Source organism: Camponotus floridanus, unplaced genomic scaffold (genome assembly GCF_003227725.1).
Source record: "Camponotus floridanus strain SB8 unplaced genomic scaffold, Cflo_v7.5 scaffold6, whole genome shotgun sequence".
NCBI classification, from domain to species: domain Eukaryota; kingdom Metazoa; phylum Arthropoda; class Insecta; order Hymenoptera; family Formicidae; genus Camponotus; species Camponotus floridanus.
The window spans coordinates 4,368,995-4,387,355 of NW_020229769.1; the positions used below are offsets into that span (position 1 = coordinate 4,368,995).

Here is an 18,361-nt window from a genome sequence, read left to right on the forward strand (position 1 = left end):
CCTCCCGCCCCCTCCCTCTCCCGCCGCTCGTCACACCGCGCCGAAACGCTTAGTGGGCGATATTTAATCTCAAAGAGCAGAGTGTCATTTCGGATTTATTCAATCACACTTTCTCGTGTTTCTTTTTTAATTTTTTATTTAAAATAACCCGCGATTCTATTCTGATTACATAATTCGTGAAGCAAATCGATCGACTTGATTGAACTTACGTATGAACAGTATGGATTTATTTGAGATTTTTTTGTATTTGCGAGAAAATTTTTCAATAAATTGTGATCTTAATCTTTAAGCGAATTTACTCCAAAACATGTTAATTCTTTCTCTTTGCTTTTTTTAAATAGTTAATTGATTTTCATATAAATTGTCGATATAATTACTCGCAGATTGTAATTCGGTTTAATATTCGGAGCTAAATCTTGTGCTCTGAATTGAATAAACAGGACGGATCATTCTGTAAATTTCCGTAAGGTCAGTCAGTGACTTTCCCCAAGTCATATATTTTAATCATTAATTGACACGATTTATTAAATTGGATTAATGTCGTGTGTGATATGCATATAATAGCGTTATATTTATCGCGTTTAATAACCGAGTAATTGTGATAAAAGAAGTTTACTAAAATTAGAACAATCGTTTGATATATTTGATCGAAATTTCTTTTAATAAATTTGATTTCATCATTTACGTCTCATTATATTTACTTCTTAGCCAGTATTTTTCTTCTTCTTCACCAAATCGCAATGATTTTTAATTTTTATACTTGCTTAGAGAATAAAAATTTTAAATGAATTAGAATAGTACAAATCAGATTACATAACTGTATAATAGCAAAAAGAGAAATTTGCAAAGATGCAATCTTGTCTGAGAATTTTGCCTAATGGAATGTTGCATTATCTGCAATTTATTCGTAGTTTTAATTTCTGCCGAAACGAATCGTTTTATTTTATGAATTTTATGCATGATTCGGAGATGACTCTCAGTCATGACTCTCAAAAGATATCTTGAAATCAGAAATCGCTACGCCACTGTTCAATCGCGCGCCTTGACTTGCGACTCGTGGTTGGCACGCGCCAATTTTCCTCGCTTTAAGCCTCTATTTAAGCCGAGTCCTTACCGCGGTTCTTCCTATTTGGAAGCCTTAATGCGCGAGAGCTTCATTAGGGATTTTGCGCAATTTATCAGTGACACGATCGAATCGATAAATGATTACTCGTTTCTTTTCAAGACGTACTAATTGAAGCGAATTTTCGCTCTCTTTCAACTGGATTAAGGATTCGAAAGAACGAAATCTTTCGACTCGCAATTTTCAAACTCAAAAGAAGAAACTTGTTATTTTGAAAGACATAAAACATTCTTGTTTGCGCGTCTCGATAAATTCAAAATGAATCATAAAAGAATGAATCGTAAAATTAACTATACAAATTAATGCTAATATAAAAAGTATTCGCGAATTAAACGTGACGACAATAACGCGATTAGATGATAGATATAAAAGGCGACAAAATGTAGTAATTGTTCAACAATGCTCAAAAAATTTTTATTACAATACATAACAGACAGTTTACTGTAAGAGATGAATGCGATGAATTAATTATGAAGAGATACCTATCAAACGTATCGGATTTAATTGGTGCATCGGGATTTTCACACAGAGACAGGTGGATCGAGCTCGATGGACAGATCCGCCACTCGGGACCGCCTTTGCTTTTATACGAAATCCCTTTGGGCTGCGAGATTCATTGGCATGCTTTTCAAGAATTCGATCCACCAGCTCGAGTCGATTAATTGATGCGCGAGCGCAACAAATCGGTGAATGTTTGAACGCGGTTTGAAAACACGATACAAGAGAAAGGAATGTAAGATACAGCACCCAATTACAAAACAAATTTAAATTAAACGCGGATTAATAAATAATAAATACGAAAAAAAATGTCGCAAGCGACGACCTGGCAATAAAGCTGATATCGAATTTTGACATCACGATTCCGTATAAAAATAATGTAATGTTATATAATTTTTTTAGTGTTTTATTTTTTTAGAGTAGCTTTTTAAGATTGTTTAAAAAATGTGTAATTGTAAAATTTAACTTTTCAAGTTTTTTCTTTTAAATTTTTTTCAAACTTTCATATTAATATCAAAAGTCGAATTCTTTTAATGATTTTTTTTAATACATTGTAAAACTTATCACACAGTTTGAAATTGCTATGAGTTTTTATAGAGTACTTTGCTATTCACTGTAGATAAGGGAATATCTTGTGTACCTTATCAAAGTACGCTATATTATTAACACATGATAGGTGATATTTTTAAAAATCTATAATATTATACATATTACGAATGGTTTAAAGAAAAATTATTAATATGATTAAAAAAATTAATACTTCATCAATTAAAAATATTTATAAAATTAGAATAATAAAAAATTCTATTAGGACAAACATTGCAATTAAAATATTTAATTTACGCATAAAACTTAACAAAAGAACATTCTCTCTTTTATAACACTAAAATAAAACTGCAAATTTTTTCGGTTTATCTATTTTGTAGAAAAATGTTTTAGACACTTTGCTGGAAGTTTTAAAAAAATCATTAAAAATAATTTTAAGAGAGAAAAAAAAGCCGAATAAATGGATTAAATCTTCACAATCTTATGTATCGCGCGCACACAAAGTGTAAATAGTGTTTAATAGAGAGAAAGTCGAGAAAGCGAAAGTCTTTCGATGAAAAGAATGTTCGATTTAATAAAGGATTTCCAAGAAATGCATGTTTACATGATAAATATATTCCGGAAATAAAACCGTGCTCCGAATAATCTCGCACAACAAAGATATCTAAACAAGATAACAAGATATTAAAGGAGAAACAGCTGTTTTAAAACATTAACTCTATTGGACCAATAAAATTTTGCATGCCGATTACAAAAGTCTGTGGCACATTCGGAGACCCATATATTTACAAATTTTCCGCGCGTCCATTTTTTGCAAAAATTCAACTAAATCGCTCTTTTCTGCAAATTCAACTAAATATTTCCATAAAAAAGAAGGAAGTTCTCAAATCAAAATATTAATTTGTGGCTTAAGTTTCGAAATACTTTCTTGGAATGTACTCCAAATTAGCCAGGAACCATGACTACGATTTCTTCTTATTCATAGCTACATATTATCGAACGATAAGAAACAGACAAGTGACATCGGATTTTAATTAAGGATCCATTAAAACGAAAAATGCATCTCGAAGTCGGCGCAAAGGAGAGCAAACGTCGGAACATTTTCGCTCGGAAAAATACAAGCGAAATCGGTCGTGGAGAAGCGTGCGAGCCGGAGCGGCCCGGAGCAACAACGTCGAGTACTAGGCTGGCAGACAAGCAGGCCGCGGCGGCGGCGGCGGTGGCGGTATATTATTGATCAATAAGAGCATGGGCAACCCGTACCGATGGTGGCGGTGGCGGTGGCGGTGGAGGCAGCTGTCACTTCCTCCGCGTTTTTACGTCGCGCGCGCGGATACACGCGCTCGCCGCCGCGCGCGCGGAACCGTGTCCCCGGTGGCAGGCAGCGGCGCGCGGAGCGTCCTCGCGATCCTGCTCGTCCCGTCCTGGTGTTGGCCGCCAGATGCGTCGCGCTGCATGCGTGGGATAGGCGGTGCGTGTGTTCCGAGCATACCGAGTACGTCGACGCACCGCGTACGCGTGATATACGCGCCGCCAGTCTCGAGCGCTTACGCGTTCTCGGCTCACGGGAAATATACACAGCGCGGAGGGGTGCGACACCGGTTGGGGGAGACCGTGCGAGAGGAGGACGGAGAACGAGAGTGCGTGCGCGTGTGTGAGAGAGAGAGAGGGATCGAGTGAGGGAGCGCGCGGGGTGGAAAGAGAGAGAGAGAGAGAGAGAGAGAGGGAGAGAGACAGAGCGAGACCGATTGTCTACGACATGTGTCCGTGCTGAGGATCGTATCCCCGACTGTGCCGACCTACGAGGGTGCACCTCGAGGCAGGGAGACCGGCTCTACGAGAGAGAGGGGGAGGGTGAGAGACGCGGACGAGGAGAAAGATAGGGAAAAATTGTCGTTGTCCCCTGTGCCGTTCTTCGGGGTTTTGTCGTCGTCGTCTACGCGGGACCACCGATGCAGACCTTACGGAAAAAAAACAGTCCGTGCAAATGTGAGTAGAGCGATTCGCTCCGACTTCTATCGCGGCGAGGCTTCTACGTTAGAGGAATTCGCGATTTTCCCGAGGATTTTTCCCTCGGGATACAAATTTTGCAGCGTCTCCCGTTGTTTTCTCTCCCGACGACGAGTCGGGGGTTGACGGCGTTTCTGGTACCACCCTGTAGATACATTAGGGGTGGTTAGGGCCGCGTAATATGGCTTCCACGTTAGCGAAGGGAACGAGCCGCGTTGCGTCTCGCACGGGAGATTTCGCTACGCAATTCGACGCATTGACTGACGCATCTCGTGTGTGACGCACACGAAACGAAGGTCGCGAAAAATGAGCCTCTCATCAGCCTGGTAGGCTGGCGAATTCGCTCGCGCGAAAAGCGAAAGTCTCCCTCGTGAGAACATTATCGTTCGAGCAAGACCATCGGCTGCCCGCGTTTCCATAAGATGTCGACAGCTGTGTCGTGCGCGTGTTCGAGATTACTACTGAATTTTTACAGGACAGCACGAAAATGCATTTATCTCCTTACTCGATTAAATGTTAATTATTTTAACGAAGCTTCAAGAAGCGTTGTAAAGAAGAGATCTCGTAAAAAAAAAGTTACAGATAATTTTATACGCGATTTATAACAAGAGCATATTGTTCGTTTTTAGAGAGAAATATATGTCAATTTCATATTTTCATTAATATAATTAGAGACATTTTAGTAATTATGAATTGTGCAATATGAGAGTATTATTACATATGAGATATTGATTGTGTTTCCAATGAGAAATGAAAATGGAAATGTGGCACTAAATGAATTGCGAGAAAATGCAAGTCATTATTAATATGTATATTTTTATAAATCAACTTTCGGATCACGTCAGTGATAACAATTTATCATTCTGTATTTCCTCTGATTGCATAAACTGTTATTTTTGCAACATTTATGATGTTGCAGCAGTTTATGATTATTATTATATTTATCTTATAAAATATGTACATTCGGATGATTATTATTATGATATTTATCTTATCCGAATGATGATTATTATTATATTTATCTTATAAAATATATACATCTAGAAATAAATTAAATGCTGAATCAGATCCGATTTTTCGATCCGATTTTTTTTAAAGAAAATGTCAAAGGTGATTTTAGTTTATAGTGATAAATTTTTTCACGTGATGATACAAAGTTCCCCGTTACGTTTGAGTGCTCCATTATTGCGTATCTCATTGCACAATGTACTATACAGAATGTGCAAATTGCAGGCATATAGACTTTAGAAATTGACAGAATTTATAATTATTGAAGCAAACAAAAAGATAATAAAAATATGCAATTAAATAAGAAATTTAGAAATGTATATCAATCTTTGAAAAAAATTGAAAGAATCTCTTTGAAACGAATTTCTTTTTAACAACAATATGTGCGAGGAATTTATTGTCTCTTTGTAAAAATTCTTTCGCGACGATACAAAGATTCGAGTCTCGCTTCGTTTGATTGCTTTATTGTTGCGTGTTTCATACCGCAATAATAATTGTTGTGAAATAGAGGTGAGGGATATAAGTGCAATGCAGGACGCATCTGGCGCAGAAAACAAGGAGAAAAGGAAGGAACCCGGAGCGCGTGAAGGAGTCTCGATGAATCGGTATACCGAATATGCATATCGAGTATCGACAGTTGGCGTTTTCCACTTGAAACCGACGAGAACAAACGCGCCTGCAGCGTTCGGTCATTAAAATCGTAGGAGTAGCGAGAAGCCCGCTGAGAGAGAAGGAGAGAAATGATAGATTGGTATCTCTCCTTGTATTATTTTTAGTCAATTTATCGTATTTTTATGTATTTGACTATATTTATCAAAATATGTTTTGCATCTTATGTTTTGATTATATTTATCAAAAAATATGTTTTGCATCTTATGTTTTGACTATATTTATCAAAATCATTCAAAATCATTTCCTGCAAATAATGATAAGAATATTCACAATAATATATTTATATTATATATTATATTATAACTTATATTATATAATATATTATATTGTAACTTATGTTAATTACTTTTGCGCTAATTATAAACTGAAACGCAAAGTTTTAACATGCATGTCAAGTTTGCTAGATATCAAATACTTCGCGATGCTGTACAACGATATTACTTTCTAAAACGTAATTACAAATGACATGCATTATTATGACGGATAAACTGTAAATAGGTATCGACTCAATTATCGGCATCCGTTCCGAGCTATTAATTTTAACGCTCTTCTTCACTGACAAGAGATCATTCTCGTCGGGCATTCGAGCGGTGTTCTCTCATTTTATAGTCCTGGACGGTCAAATTGGGTGCACGACAGATCGATATCGGTTTAATACATTCGGACCTATCGCTCCTCGAATCCCCGCGGCTCCAAATACGATAATTCGATCCGAGCCTCTTTCACGCGAGGCTGAGCGGGGCCCACACGTCGTGACATTACAATGAGACCTCCTCCTGTTTGGTGGGCTTTCGCTTTACTTTGGCAACTAGTCATCGTGGAACGAGAACGCTTTGCAAAAAACGACTTGTTGACACCATTCAAAGAAGCTATAAAATGCTTCTTCAAGGGTCATGGATTTTTTAAATCTTTCAATTTAAAATAACTTTATATTTAGATTTCTTCCTCAATATGACACGTATATGTATAAGTTATACATAAGAAATACATAAATATATACTTGATTCATTATTGCACTAACAATATGTCAATATGAAATATAAATAGATTTATTTATAAGATAGATTTATAGATTTTTATTTATAATTGTTATTAATTTTAATTTTCTATTCGAGATACATACATTATGATATTTTCTATTTCATAAAACAAGACAACTAATTTAATCAAAAGATCAAAAAACGGCATCATTTTTCAATTATCATGCACTGAGAACAAAAATTTAAACTAAACTAAATAAACTTGATTAAATATTTTCAACTAATTATTATTTTTTTTATTGAAATACTTAAGTATTTAAATGAAATATGACATATTAAATCTAACATGACATCTATTTAATTTAAATATTTAAATATTGTAATTGAAAAAATTATAATTAGTTGAAAATAAATATTTAGTCAAGTTATAATTTTTATTATAATTTGATTATAATTTTCTTTTCAGTGCACTATTTGAATTGTTCGATATTATTTTTAATTTATATTTCCAATTAATTGCCAGTTAATTTCATTCATTTTTTCAATCATGAAGATGGTCCTTAGAATAGTAAATAATATAAATTTTTTTTTATAAAATATTCATAAAATATTTTTCTTTTCAGTCAAGAATGACCCAACCCGTTTTCTTGGGGAGGGCGTATCGTTCAAGGCGAAACTGATCGGTATTCTGGAGGTATCGGAAGCACGCGGTGACCGGATGTGCCAGGCGGCCTTAGCTGACCTGAAGATGGCGATTCGCGCCGCCGGTGAACACAAGCAACGAATCGCCGTCCAGGTCAGCATAGACGGGCTTCGTTTGAGGGACGAAAAGACGGGGGTGAGTTTATCGGCGAAATTATTCACGTAGTTGATATACTGGATGTCGAATATAATTTATGATTATATTCTTGTCTTTCGCAGGACTGTCTGTATCATCATCCGGTGCATAAAATATCATTTATTGCTCAAGACATGAGTGACTCGAGAGCCTTTGGTTATATTTTCGGCTCACCAGATACCGGACATCGGTTCTTCGGCATCAAGACTGATAAAGCGGCAAGCCAGGTAAATCCCATCTTTGCATCTTTGCATCCAAGTAATTGTCTTATCTACATTATATGCAACAAAAATATATTTGTTCCAGTCTCTAATATAATGCAAAGATGCATAAAATATAGAATGACTATTATTCTTTTTTTTCTTGGAACAAATCTTATCTACCTCTGAACACACATACTCGTCGGTTTTAAAGGACTGCATCGCATGCACTCTCGGTAAATACGCGAAAATCTAATTCTGCAAGACACAAGGGGCGAAGGGAGGCATCGAATTGATCGATTTCGAACACGCACGAGCGATTACAAGCTCGCGGCCGTGCACGCGCGTTCCTACATCGCCAAACGCGGTTAAAGTGTGTCAATTATCGGGAACGAGTCGTCGCGGCGAGGTAGCCCATCCCCAGCGGGTGAAGTCTAGAATGATATTTGCCCAATCCGAGAAGCAATATCGACCCCGGGCGCGCGACTGTAATCCCGGACGCGTATGTAAATAATTGCATTACGGCGTTCGATTCGACCGACCCCCCCGCATCTCGTCGTGGGAGATTGTTGCCGGATTATCCACGGCTCACTTCGTCCTTCAAAGGGATCGGCGAGCAACTTCTTGATATTCAAATCCACTAGTACATCCCACTTTTGTGCTCAAGTATCGTGCGATTTAAGCGACGCGGTCCTTTGACCGCGTCTCCTTTTTCTGCATCAAAGAAGAGCGAAGATTGCGCGCAATTAATACACATACCTAATATATTTAAATGTAATCAATCAAAAAAACGCCGTGAAAGAATATTGAAGATATATCAAATAATAGAATTTAATTCTAGCGATATTAAGTATGCGCTTTTTAATATACATATAAATGTATCTTTTACACATAAATGATAGTGAGTACATATAGGTATAATGTAAAAAATAATAAAATAATAAAAAAATAAAATAAAATAAAATAAAATAAAATAATAAAATAATTATATAATCGCGTACTATTAATATCTTTCTAAATAATCAGAAATACTTGTCCAAGAGATTTGCATTCGTTGCACAAAAGGTTCTGTTTAGCGTTATAGTGTTATTCACGCAATACATTAGCACGTTCGCAACTTTTAGCAAGACGCGAATATTAAACGCAACGCAGCAAATAGAAGTTTACGACGGATAATTGATCACGTTAAATCGGGGAATATGTTTAACTCTGTTACGGAGCGCGCAGACTTTCGCTCTCGATCGCAGAGAGCACAGTTGTTGGGCCCCAACTCGCGCTCAATTCAATAGTGACGATCATCGCCGCGAAAATGGAATCAGCCTCGCGTGACAGGTGGCAAATTAATTCAACAATCTTACGGCCTTCATTCAATTTCCAAGTTTAATTTCTGCATTCGCTTCCTGTAAACGACCCCGGTAATCTTCGCCCATATATACGGCGGCGATCGCGTTTGACAAGCTGGTTTTAACAGCACAGAAAATCGCGGCAAACAGAGGGGCGAGGGTGAACGATCGGAGCAGGCTTTCGGAAATTATGCGCAGGAAGTGAATAATATTCGTATTTCTCCGATATTTTTCATTCTCGAGGAATAAAAATTATTATTCTTTTTTAATTAATAAAAATTAATTTTCTCTTTTCTATTGAGAATTTTTGAAAGTGCAAATCAATTTTCAATTAAAATACATATAACAATGTATTGTTTTTCTTATATTTTTTTTTATAACAAAACTCATAAAAATATATAAAGATATCTAAAATAGATATTTAAATATAAAAATATAAAACAATAAAATATTGAGATTAAAATAGGTAAAAAAAAACCTAACGAGAAATAAATTTTGTTATCGCTGTTAAACAATGACATCTTTCAAAATTTCGACGAAGATTACTGGAAAAATTAGACAATTCAAATCCTTGAAAAATTAGATAATTTAAATCCTTGAGATTCTTTTTCAGAAGTACTTTCAAAGTAAAAATGTCTCAAAGACATAAATCTATTTTTGAACATATAATGTAGTTTGCGTTCATTTTACGATGTATCGTATACGTGATAAAAATGAAAATTTGTTTAACAGGTGGTGATAGCGATGCGAGACTTGTTCCAAGTAGTGTTTGAGCTGAAGAAGAAAGAGATCGAGTTGGCGAAACAGCATATAGAGCAGAATGCCATTAACGCGATTAAATTCCACACCGGCGGTATTTTCGTTGAGCCAGCGCCCGATACCAAGGTAAGTTCAATGCTTTCATATAATTGCTGTCATCGACTGTCATACTTAAAATTGTTCTCTCAGTCGAGTTTTTTTACTTTATCTAGTCGAGTATTTTTAACTGTTCTTTTACTTTCCATGAAATAGCGCTTTTCATCTGCGAAGATTCGTATTCTTTAAAAAAATATCAATTAGAACCAGCATGAAATCGATACTAAAAATGATATAGATATTGATTGTGGATACAATTAATAGAAGTCAGATGAGTTATAACAATTTGTTGCAGGGAGCAGCAAGCACCGAATCCTCCTTTCATCGAATTCGCACGACCAACTCCGAAGTTGACAAACCCGCCGATCGCAAAAACGAGTCGCAGAGTGGCGTGATTGCAGATTTGCTGGATCTGCAATTTGAATTAAATTCGCTGCAGCAAGGTATTCATCAGATGGACAAAATCACGCCGGAAAATCCCATGCCGTCTACCGACGACCTATTCGAGAGCGATCCTTTCGGTGATTCTTTCGCAAATATGAAGGTATGACTGGTATGCGAATGCCTTTTTCATTTGATAAGATAAAACTGCAGAATAACACAGGCCTGCGAAAAAGGGGTCAAAAATGTTTTTTAAGATGCAATAGTGATTTTTTGACGTAATTTTGTGCGCTGAATCCGAATCTGGCCGCCGAATTTGCGTAGCACGTCAGGTTTTTGAGTTATTTGTAGTTGAATAGCACAAAAATCGCTATTTTGGCTAACTTCATGAATTTATTGTGAGTAAATCAAATTTTTTGAAATATTTCTGTCAATGGCATCGTATAGTACTCATTTTCATCTTTCGAATCCACTTTCGATTACCGCCGTACGATTTTTTTTCGCTCAGATATACAAGTTATAAGATTGGTCATGCATAGGGATCCAATAAGCCATTCTAAATCAACCGTGCCACCTCTCTATCTCTCTACGAATCAAAATTAGAATAAAAATATATATTTTTAAATACCTTCTGACACCTTTTGAAATTAAAAAAGGCGCATCCAATATGGCGAATAGAATCACAATAAAAAAGCATAAAATTTAGAAAAATTTATCAAAATGTGTAACAACTGTATTAGACATTTCTTTACAATACTTTTTTGGCCAACCTGACATATGTCAGTCTTTCCAAATTTCAACATCATGGATCTACCATATTGATGTCTATATAAATTTTCTTTAACGTAAATTTTCTTACAACTTCATACTTATCTCAGCGAAGAAAAATCATACGGCGGTAATCGAAAATGGATTTGAAAGGCGAAAGTGAGTATTACACGATGCCATTGACAGAAATATTTCAAAAAATTTGGTTTACTCACAATAAATTCATGAAATTGCCAAAATAGCGATTTTTGGGCTATTCAACTACAAATAGCTCAAAAACTTGACGTGCTACGCAAATTCGGCGGCCAGATTCGGATTCAGCGCACAAAATTACGTCGGAAATCACTATTGTATCTTAAAAAAAATCCTCGCAGGCCTGTGTAATCATTATATGGAAAAGATACATGTAGCATAATCTAATGTATTAAAAGCGAAGTTAGTCGTTATTATTAGAATAATATTGATAAGAAAATTTTTGATAATATTCAATTCTAATTATATTTTCTCGCAGCTTCAAGACACGGTTCGTCCGATTTTACCACCTCCACCCTCGTCGACGAAAAGGGGACATTTGGAGCGACAACATACTGTACCGGTGCCGCCTATATCGACTTCTTCTAGTCCGGCAACAACATTAGTTAGTAAAACGCCGCCTCCGGAGAGTTCAATTCATTGGTTCGACAAGGAGACCGAGAATCTTTTCAATGATAGCGAGCTGACAAACCTGAATAAGAATTCGACGAAAAAAGATCAAGGAGAGGACGTAAGTGTAAATTGTCTTTTGTTCTACTTTCGAAAAGTACTTTTGAAAGTGCACACGATGAGTATTTTTTGTATTATAGAGCTCGGCGGAGACTACACCTCGCAATACTCAAACGAAGAGCCCGCAGATCGACGTATTCACGGAGCTGGATCCTTTAGGAACAGGTCTAATTAAGCCTTACGTGGATAAGAAGGACTTCTTTCAACATCTAAAGAATCCGCCGAAGAAAGTTCTCAAGGATCTAGTATCCACAAATTCGAGCGATAGCTTTCCGACGAACTTCACAACCACAGAGTCTCTAGCATCGAAGGCGCAGAGTGAATCGTCGAGAGATAGCGAAAGCAGCAACTTCGCCAACTTCGATCAATTCGACGAGAATGAGGCGAATCAGTCCTCCCAGCAAGTAATCGATTCGCCGCCGAAGAAAGAGACACCTGCAGGATTGATCCATCATCAGCCTCTCTCGGTATCTCTGCCGCCGGAAGAAACGACGTCGTCTAAAGGAACGATCGTGCCTGCGACTGCCTCAGGAAGCTCGATTCTTCGCAGCATGGACAGAGACTCCACGGAATCAACACAGGCGCTGGTGAAGTTACCGAGTCCGAAGAAGTATCTACAATCCGTGCGAAAGAAAGACTTCGATATTGACTTGCCGACCAGCAAGTCTCAGTCCGTAGAATCCAGCAAGTTTCCGGTAGACTTTTCGGTAACGAACGAGTCGCCAGCGTCGCCACTTCGGTCTTGCTCGTCGGACGCGAACTCGCGTTTGTCTAGTTCAAGCGCGGAGCTGGATTTGGTGCCTGAACCGCCACCCAGGGGTGCGGGTAGCATTCTTATCAATCCACCGCCGTTACCGCCAAAGAAGCAGAGCATTCGTGGAGGCGCGAGACCACCGCCTAGACCGCCTCATACAGATGGACATTTTCAGTATGATTTTCCGCAGCGCGAGGCTTCCTCGCCATCTCCTACCAGAATTCTCAGAGACAAGAACAAGAGTCCGCCGAGGGACGTGAAAGATCATCAGTTTGACGACAACTTTAGTCCGCCTCCGCAGATGCCTGCCAGATCGGATTTTATGGCTACGACGACTACCACCTCCGCTTTCGAGGACTCTTTCAGCACGATGATACCATCTACAACGTCGCTGCCGTCTACGTCATTTACTAGCAGTATCACTGGTTCGGTTATGGATTCCAAAAAGACAAAACCATCGCTCGATATCACGCTTAGCCAGTTGACATCATCCTGGACGAATTTGGACGAGCTGGCCTCTAGCCTCGGCATGACAGTTCAACAGCTGACAAGTTTGACCTTGACGCAACTCACACAATGCCTAGCAAGTCTGTCGACCAAGGAAACTGTTATCGACGATGTAGAGGAAACTGTGAGTCCGTCAATGGCGACGAAAGAGCAACCGGTAGTTCCGTCTAAGCCTGTGCTTTCATCTTTGTCATCGCTGACGTCGAAATCACTTGAGACGACGAGCCCAAGTTCAACTTCTTTCACAAGTTCGGAAGTCTTGAAATCTAATTATGAATCGGAACCGAAGCAAGATCCTACGTACGATAAATACGCGGTTTTCAGAGAACTGCTGGAAATGGAGCAGATAGAACGAAAGGAGGAAACAAATGTGGAAGAGATTGCCGACGTGGAAGAAGCATCCAACGAAAACGTTGAACAAGTTGATGAGGAGAAAATCCAACCGGAAATGCGGACCACTGAAATCACTTCAGATTCATTAACGAGTTTAACTGTCAAATTATCAACGAAAAATGAGAATCTCTTGAAGGAAGAGCCCACAGCGAAATTGAATGAGACGATGATTAACTCCCTCGCCAGTCTAACGGAGCAAAAAGAAAAGTTAGAAAACGAAGATAAAAATATCGAGAAGGAAAACGAGGTAATAGCGGATGCGGATATAACGTCCGATTCATCCACGGTTCAACAGACGGAAATAGATGCCGAGGACGACACGGAGAAGACTCAAACTATCATGGAGGAAAAAATGGATAATTCAGAGAAAGGAAGCGATGCCAATGGCACCCTGTCTGATAAAGTTGGCTCGGACATCCTCAATGAAGAGACGAACGGTTCCGTTGCCGAAAGATCCTCGACGGAAGTAAAGTCTTCGACATCGACGTCGAGCGACAGATACGCTGCTTTGCGTGAGATTATCGGTGAACCAGAACCATCACCGATCAGAAAGAACGACGAAGAAATGAGTTCCGCCAGAACGTCACCGGTGATACAGTCTCAGCAGCCGAAGAGTCTAGCCGAGATAGAGCTGCTAAATCTATTCTCCGATAATCTCCCACCGCCGTCGAGCCCGAATATCTCGGCCAAGAAGGATTCGGTCGACCTGAAAGCCGTGGCCATGGATATCTTCGAGGAAATAAAGATGCTGAACACTGACATGCATCGCGCCAAGGATATCAAGCCGACGCCACCTTTGACTTCAGGCTTCGAGGATATGTTTTGCCCGTTCTCGGAGACGACACGATCGGAAAAGGATGACGGCAAAGAGGATGGCAATTGGGCCAAGTTCGACACAGGTGTCTTCGGTTCGTCTGACAGATCGTTGTGCGAGGGGCAACGATCGATAGGCGGCACTTCGCCGTGGTCACCAGATGGCAAGGACTTCCACAAGGAGGTCCCGTTCAAAGGTAGCGGCGGATATCGGCACTCAGGGGACAGCGATAACGAGTGGAAAGACGAGGAGGAGAGCGAGGAAAGCAATGGCAGAGGGCGTGGGGAGAGCAGATTCTGGTCCGGTTCGCGACATCCGAGGTTTGACGCACCGGGCTTCGAAGATAGATCGTTTTACGAGGAGAGCGGAGAAAAGCGAGACCGCAGCTTTCGCGAGAGGATGGGCAGAAAGTCGCGCGGAGCACCCTGGACCAAAAGTAGCGGCAGTCACCGTCCGCGCGATCCATCGCCTTGGCACGAGGAGAGTCAATGGGACGACGAAGGCCCAAGACGGTATCCACATCGGAAGGTGCAGCCCTACAAGGACGACGAGGATCAATACGAGGCGCACTGGAAATGTCGGCCCAAGCCACCGCCGCAGCGATGTAACTGGAGCCACGATGTTCACGGTTCGTATTACGACGACGAGCGCAAGCGGAAGCTGATGCTGTGGAACGAGGAGGATCGATTTGGCAGCCAGGAGAGCATGGGCTACGACGAGGAGGATCGCTGGAGCAGAAGAAGATACGAGAGAAGACGCTGGGAGGAAGACGGTAGATTCTGGAGCAGAAGAGGGCCTCCCGACGCCGATTATCCTATGAGAGAGGCATATTATTACTATCGCGAGAGCAGAGAAAGACCTCACGATTACCCGTCCTGGGACGAGGAGTACGCTTCCGAACGTCCAGGTGATGACTCACCCAGGTACAATCCAGCTGGCAGAAAGAGACACTGGCCGAAGAGGCCCAACAGCGCAAACGACGGCCGCAACAGCGACATGCTATACCTGGATTCGCGTAAATTTGGCGGCGCCTCTAGATCCGAGTGCAGCGACAACGATTCCGATCCGTACCTACGACCCTCCCAGCGATCCAGGAGTCGCGAGAGCTACTGGGGTAGCGATCAAGAGTACGATAGTTGGGTGGAGCGACCCTATTGGTCCGAGGGCCCCGACTCAAAGAGCGAAACGATGCATCGCAAGCGGATAGCCAGGCACAAGACGCGGCAGACTCAGAAGACCCAGAGCCCGTTCGAGGACGATTTCGCGCAGAGCGTTGAACACGCGGAGCCTTCCACCGCTGGTCCAGGTGTGGCTGAACCATTGGCACCGATGGACGCGCGCGTACGATTGGAGATGACCGAACCGAAACGAGAACCGCCGCCACCTGTGAGTCCTTCTGGCGTCAGAGGCTCCAAGGATCCTCCGAGACGGGATGTAAGCGGCCGACCGACCGAATACGGCAAACGGTCGAGCTATTTCGAAGACGATCTCACGCCCACGGCCAGCGCGTCCAGCGACGCCTCCGACCGGCCGAGATTGTCGTCCGATTTCAAGGCCACGCCGGAGGAGCTGCCGTGTGACACCAGCAAGGATCCGCAGCAACCCGTCGACGGTTTCGTTTCGGAAGACAGCGGTCGCGATTCCTTCTTCAACGGCGATCTGAGATTCGACGACGACGCCTTCGTCTTTAAATCCGAGCTGGATGACAACGTGCCGGATCATCGCGCGACTACATTGCCGCTGAAGAATTCCAGGCAGGGGAAGTACGGGCCGGGGAATAACAACAATAATAATAAGGCCAGGGGTGATCAGTACATACGGAAATCGGAGTCGGTGAATATCTTTGCGAGGGAAAGCGATCCATTCGACGGCGATGATTTCTTCAACTGATCGAATTGTCGAAATGTGACCAACGACAAGAGCAACGGTCGCTAAAATTCTGCACTGAATTCAACGACATCGGTGCGGACTAGATAATTGAAACTTGAATGTGTGCGTTAGGTGCGTGTGTAAGAAAGAATGAAAGGGAGAAAGAGGGACTGCGTGAGACGGTGTTCGTCGCGTATCGGGAAAACGTCGACGTGAAAAATGGATTCATCGCTATACTTGATTCTTGTCAAAAGCTGTAGCAGTTTTAACGTAGCGAAATTGAGGAGAAAGCTTCGAACGGATGTGCGGAATATATCGTTGTCTATTACGGTTTTTCGTTATGCTTGCTTTGTATTGTGAGATTCTTTCGAAAAATTTATTTTCTCTTCCATTGAGATTGATGGAATTGATTAATCATTGTAACATCTTGTATATTTTATCCTCGATTAATTTCAAACATTTGTGTCCACATTTCTTAGCGCGAATAAATTTATTTCATCATAAAGAAAGGAATACGCTTGAAAATCGATAACTAATCTTATGTTCGAAATTTCTAATAACGGAATACAATCATTCCATAAAGAAACTAGTCACTATTTTAACGAATCTGTACATAATACTATTGATGTGTTTAGAATCGATTTACGGAGAGTGTGAGAAAAAGAGAGATATCAATATGTGATTGAATACAATTGTGTATTGCGTAATCACGTAAATCAATAATTGTTAATATCGTATTATATATATTTATTTATATATTTAATTTATGTATATTTATTATGAAACGACTCGATGACTTTTGTCGTTTCGCAAAAAAAAAAAAAAAAAAAAATGTGAGCGGTTTAATTTCAATTGTCCTGTTGAACGAACAATTCTCTAGTCATGTGTGCGTAACCGTTGCGTTGGGAGCTTCGCAAAAGAACAAATAACCGATAGCGCGCGTTTTTGGGGAGAAATCAAAACATGATTTTTATACATTTTTAACTAGCACGGGGATCGATTACGTTGCATTAGGCGTTCGTACGACGACGACACGTATCCTTCTGTGCATGCTCCCATCGATTCGCTTTTCGGTTACGCGATCGATAAAAATTGCTCTTATTCGTGAGAGACAGCAAAGAATGGATAATTATGTTTGCAAAGACAGTTATTATTTATATTCATGCTTTTAGTGTCTGACATGTATGAACAAATTTATATATATTATTTTATGTACATGTAAGATCAGGTTGGTAAGAAAAGCTTCTTTATGAAAAATATTAAATAAATTTATTTCATTTTCTAACATTGCTTTATTATAGATATAATGCGTTGAGAGGATAATGTAATTTTGAACTAGTCTTTTATAAGATAATAAAATTGAGTTTTAAAATAATGGCTTTATAAAGAGATACAACTTTTAAATTTTAATAATAATGATTCAACATGGACGTATAATATTATCTAACTTTTTTTTTATTTCAAAAGATTATTTTTTTACTTAATTCTATTCTTCTTATATTTAATATTTGTTAAATTATAATAATAAAATTGCCTTCCAAACAAAAATAATTTAAATTTTTTATTTTAAAGTTATTAATAATGTATACAAATCTGGATATATCTTTTCTGATCAATCTTGTCTTACATATGCCATTTGCCAAGATTTAATGCTAATAATCTCTGCTTGCATGATTATGTTGATGAATATTTTGCGCTAATCACCGAATTATATAGCCGAATTATAGATCACGCCGACATTTTCCACTGTATGTATTTATGTAATAATAGTAGTAAATTATTTATCACCGTTTAATGATCACTCGGACACTGTATTGCGAGTATGCATCAGAATGATAACGACAATATCGCTTCAATGGCAATTCAATTCCTTGTCCCTCCCTCAAAAAATTTATTAATATTAATGATCAATTCTACACATATATAATTATGCAAATCCACCTCGCTGGTTTTACAAAACTTCTTAAGAGATTTGTACAGATACTTTTACGCAAAAATTGGAAAAATCAAAGTGGCGGAAAAAAATTGGCAAATGTATAA

General features: G+C 39.5%; 1 protein-coding gene across 1 annotated transcript; it reads left to right on the plus strand.

Annotated features, from left to right (window-relative positions):
• Positions 1 to 3,426: 3,426 nt before the first annotated feature.
• LOC105250068 (protein disabled) lies at positions 3,427 to 17,555 on the plus strand. The gene is made up of 7 exons (XM_011255950.3): positions 3,427 to 4,156; positions 7,461 to 7,675; positions 7,759 to 7,902; positions 9,951 to 10,103; positions 10,369 to 10,617; positions 11,734 to 11,985; positions 12,065 to 17,555. The coding sequence occupies exons 1-7, from the start codon at positions 4,120 to 4,122 to the stop codon at positions 16,340 to 16,342; spliced, it is 5,328 nt and encodes a 1,775-aa protein (XP_011254252.1). The 5' UTR covers positions 3,427 to 4,119; the 3' UTR covers positions 16,343 to 17,555.
• The last annotated feature ends 806 nt before the right edge of the window (positions 17,556 to 18,361 follow it).

Coding starts and splice junctions, on each gene's coding strand:
- LOC105250068 (XM_011255950.3), top strand. CDS start 4,120: ATGCAGACCTTACGGAAAAAAAACAGTCCGTGCAAAT. Junction 7,903..9,950: donor CTGATAAAGCGGCAAGCCAG/GTAAATCCCATC, acceptor TTTGTTTAACAG/GTGGTGATAGCGATGCGAGA. Junction 10,104..10,368: donor AGCCAGCGCCCGATACCAAG/GTAAGTTCAATG, acceptor AATTTGTTGCAG/GGAGCAGCAAGCACCGAATC.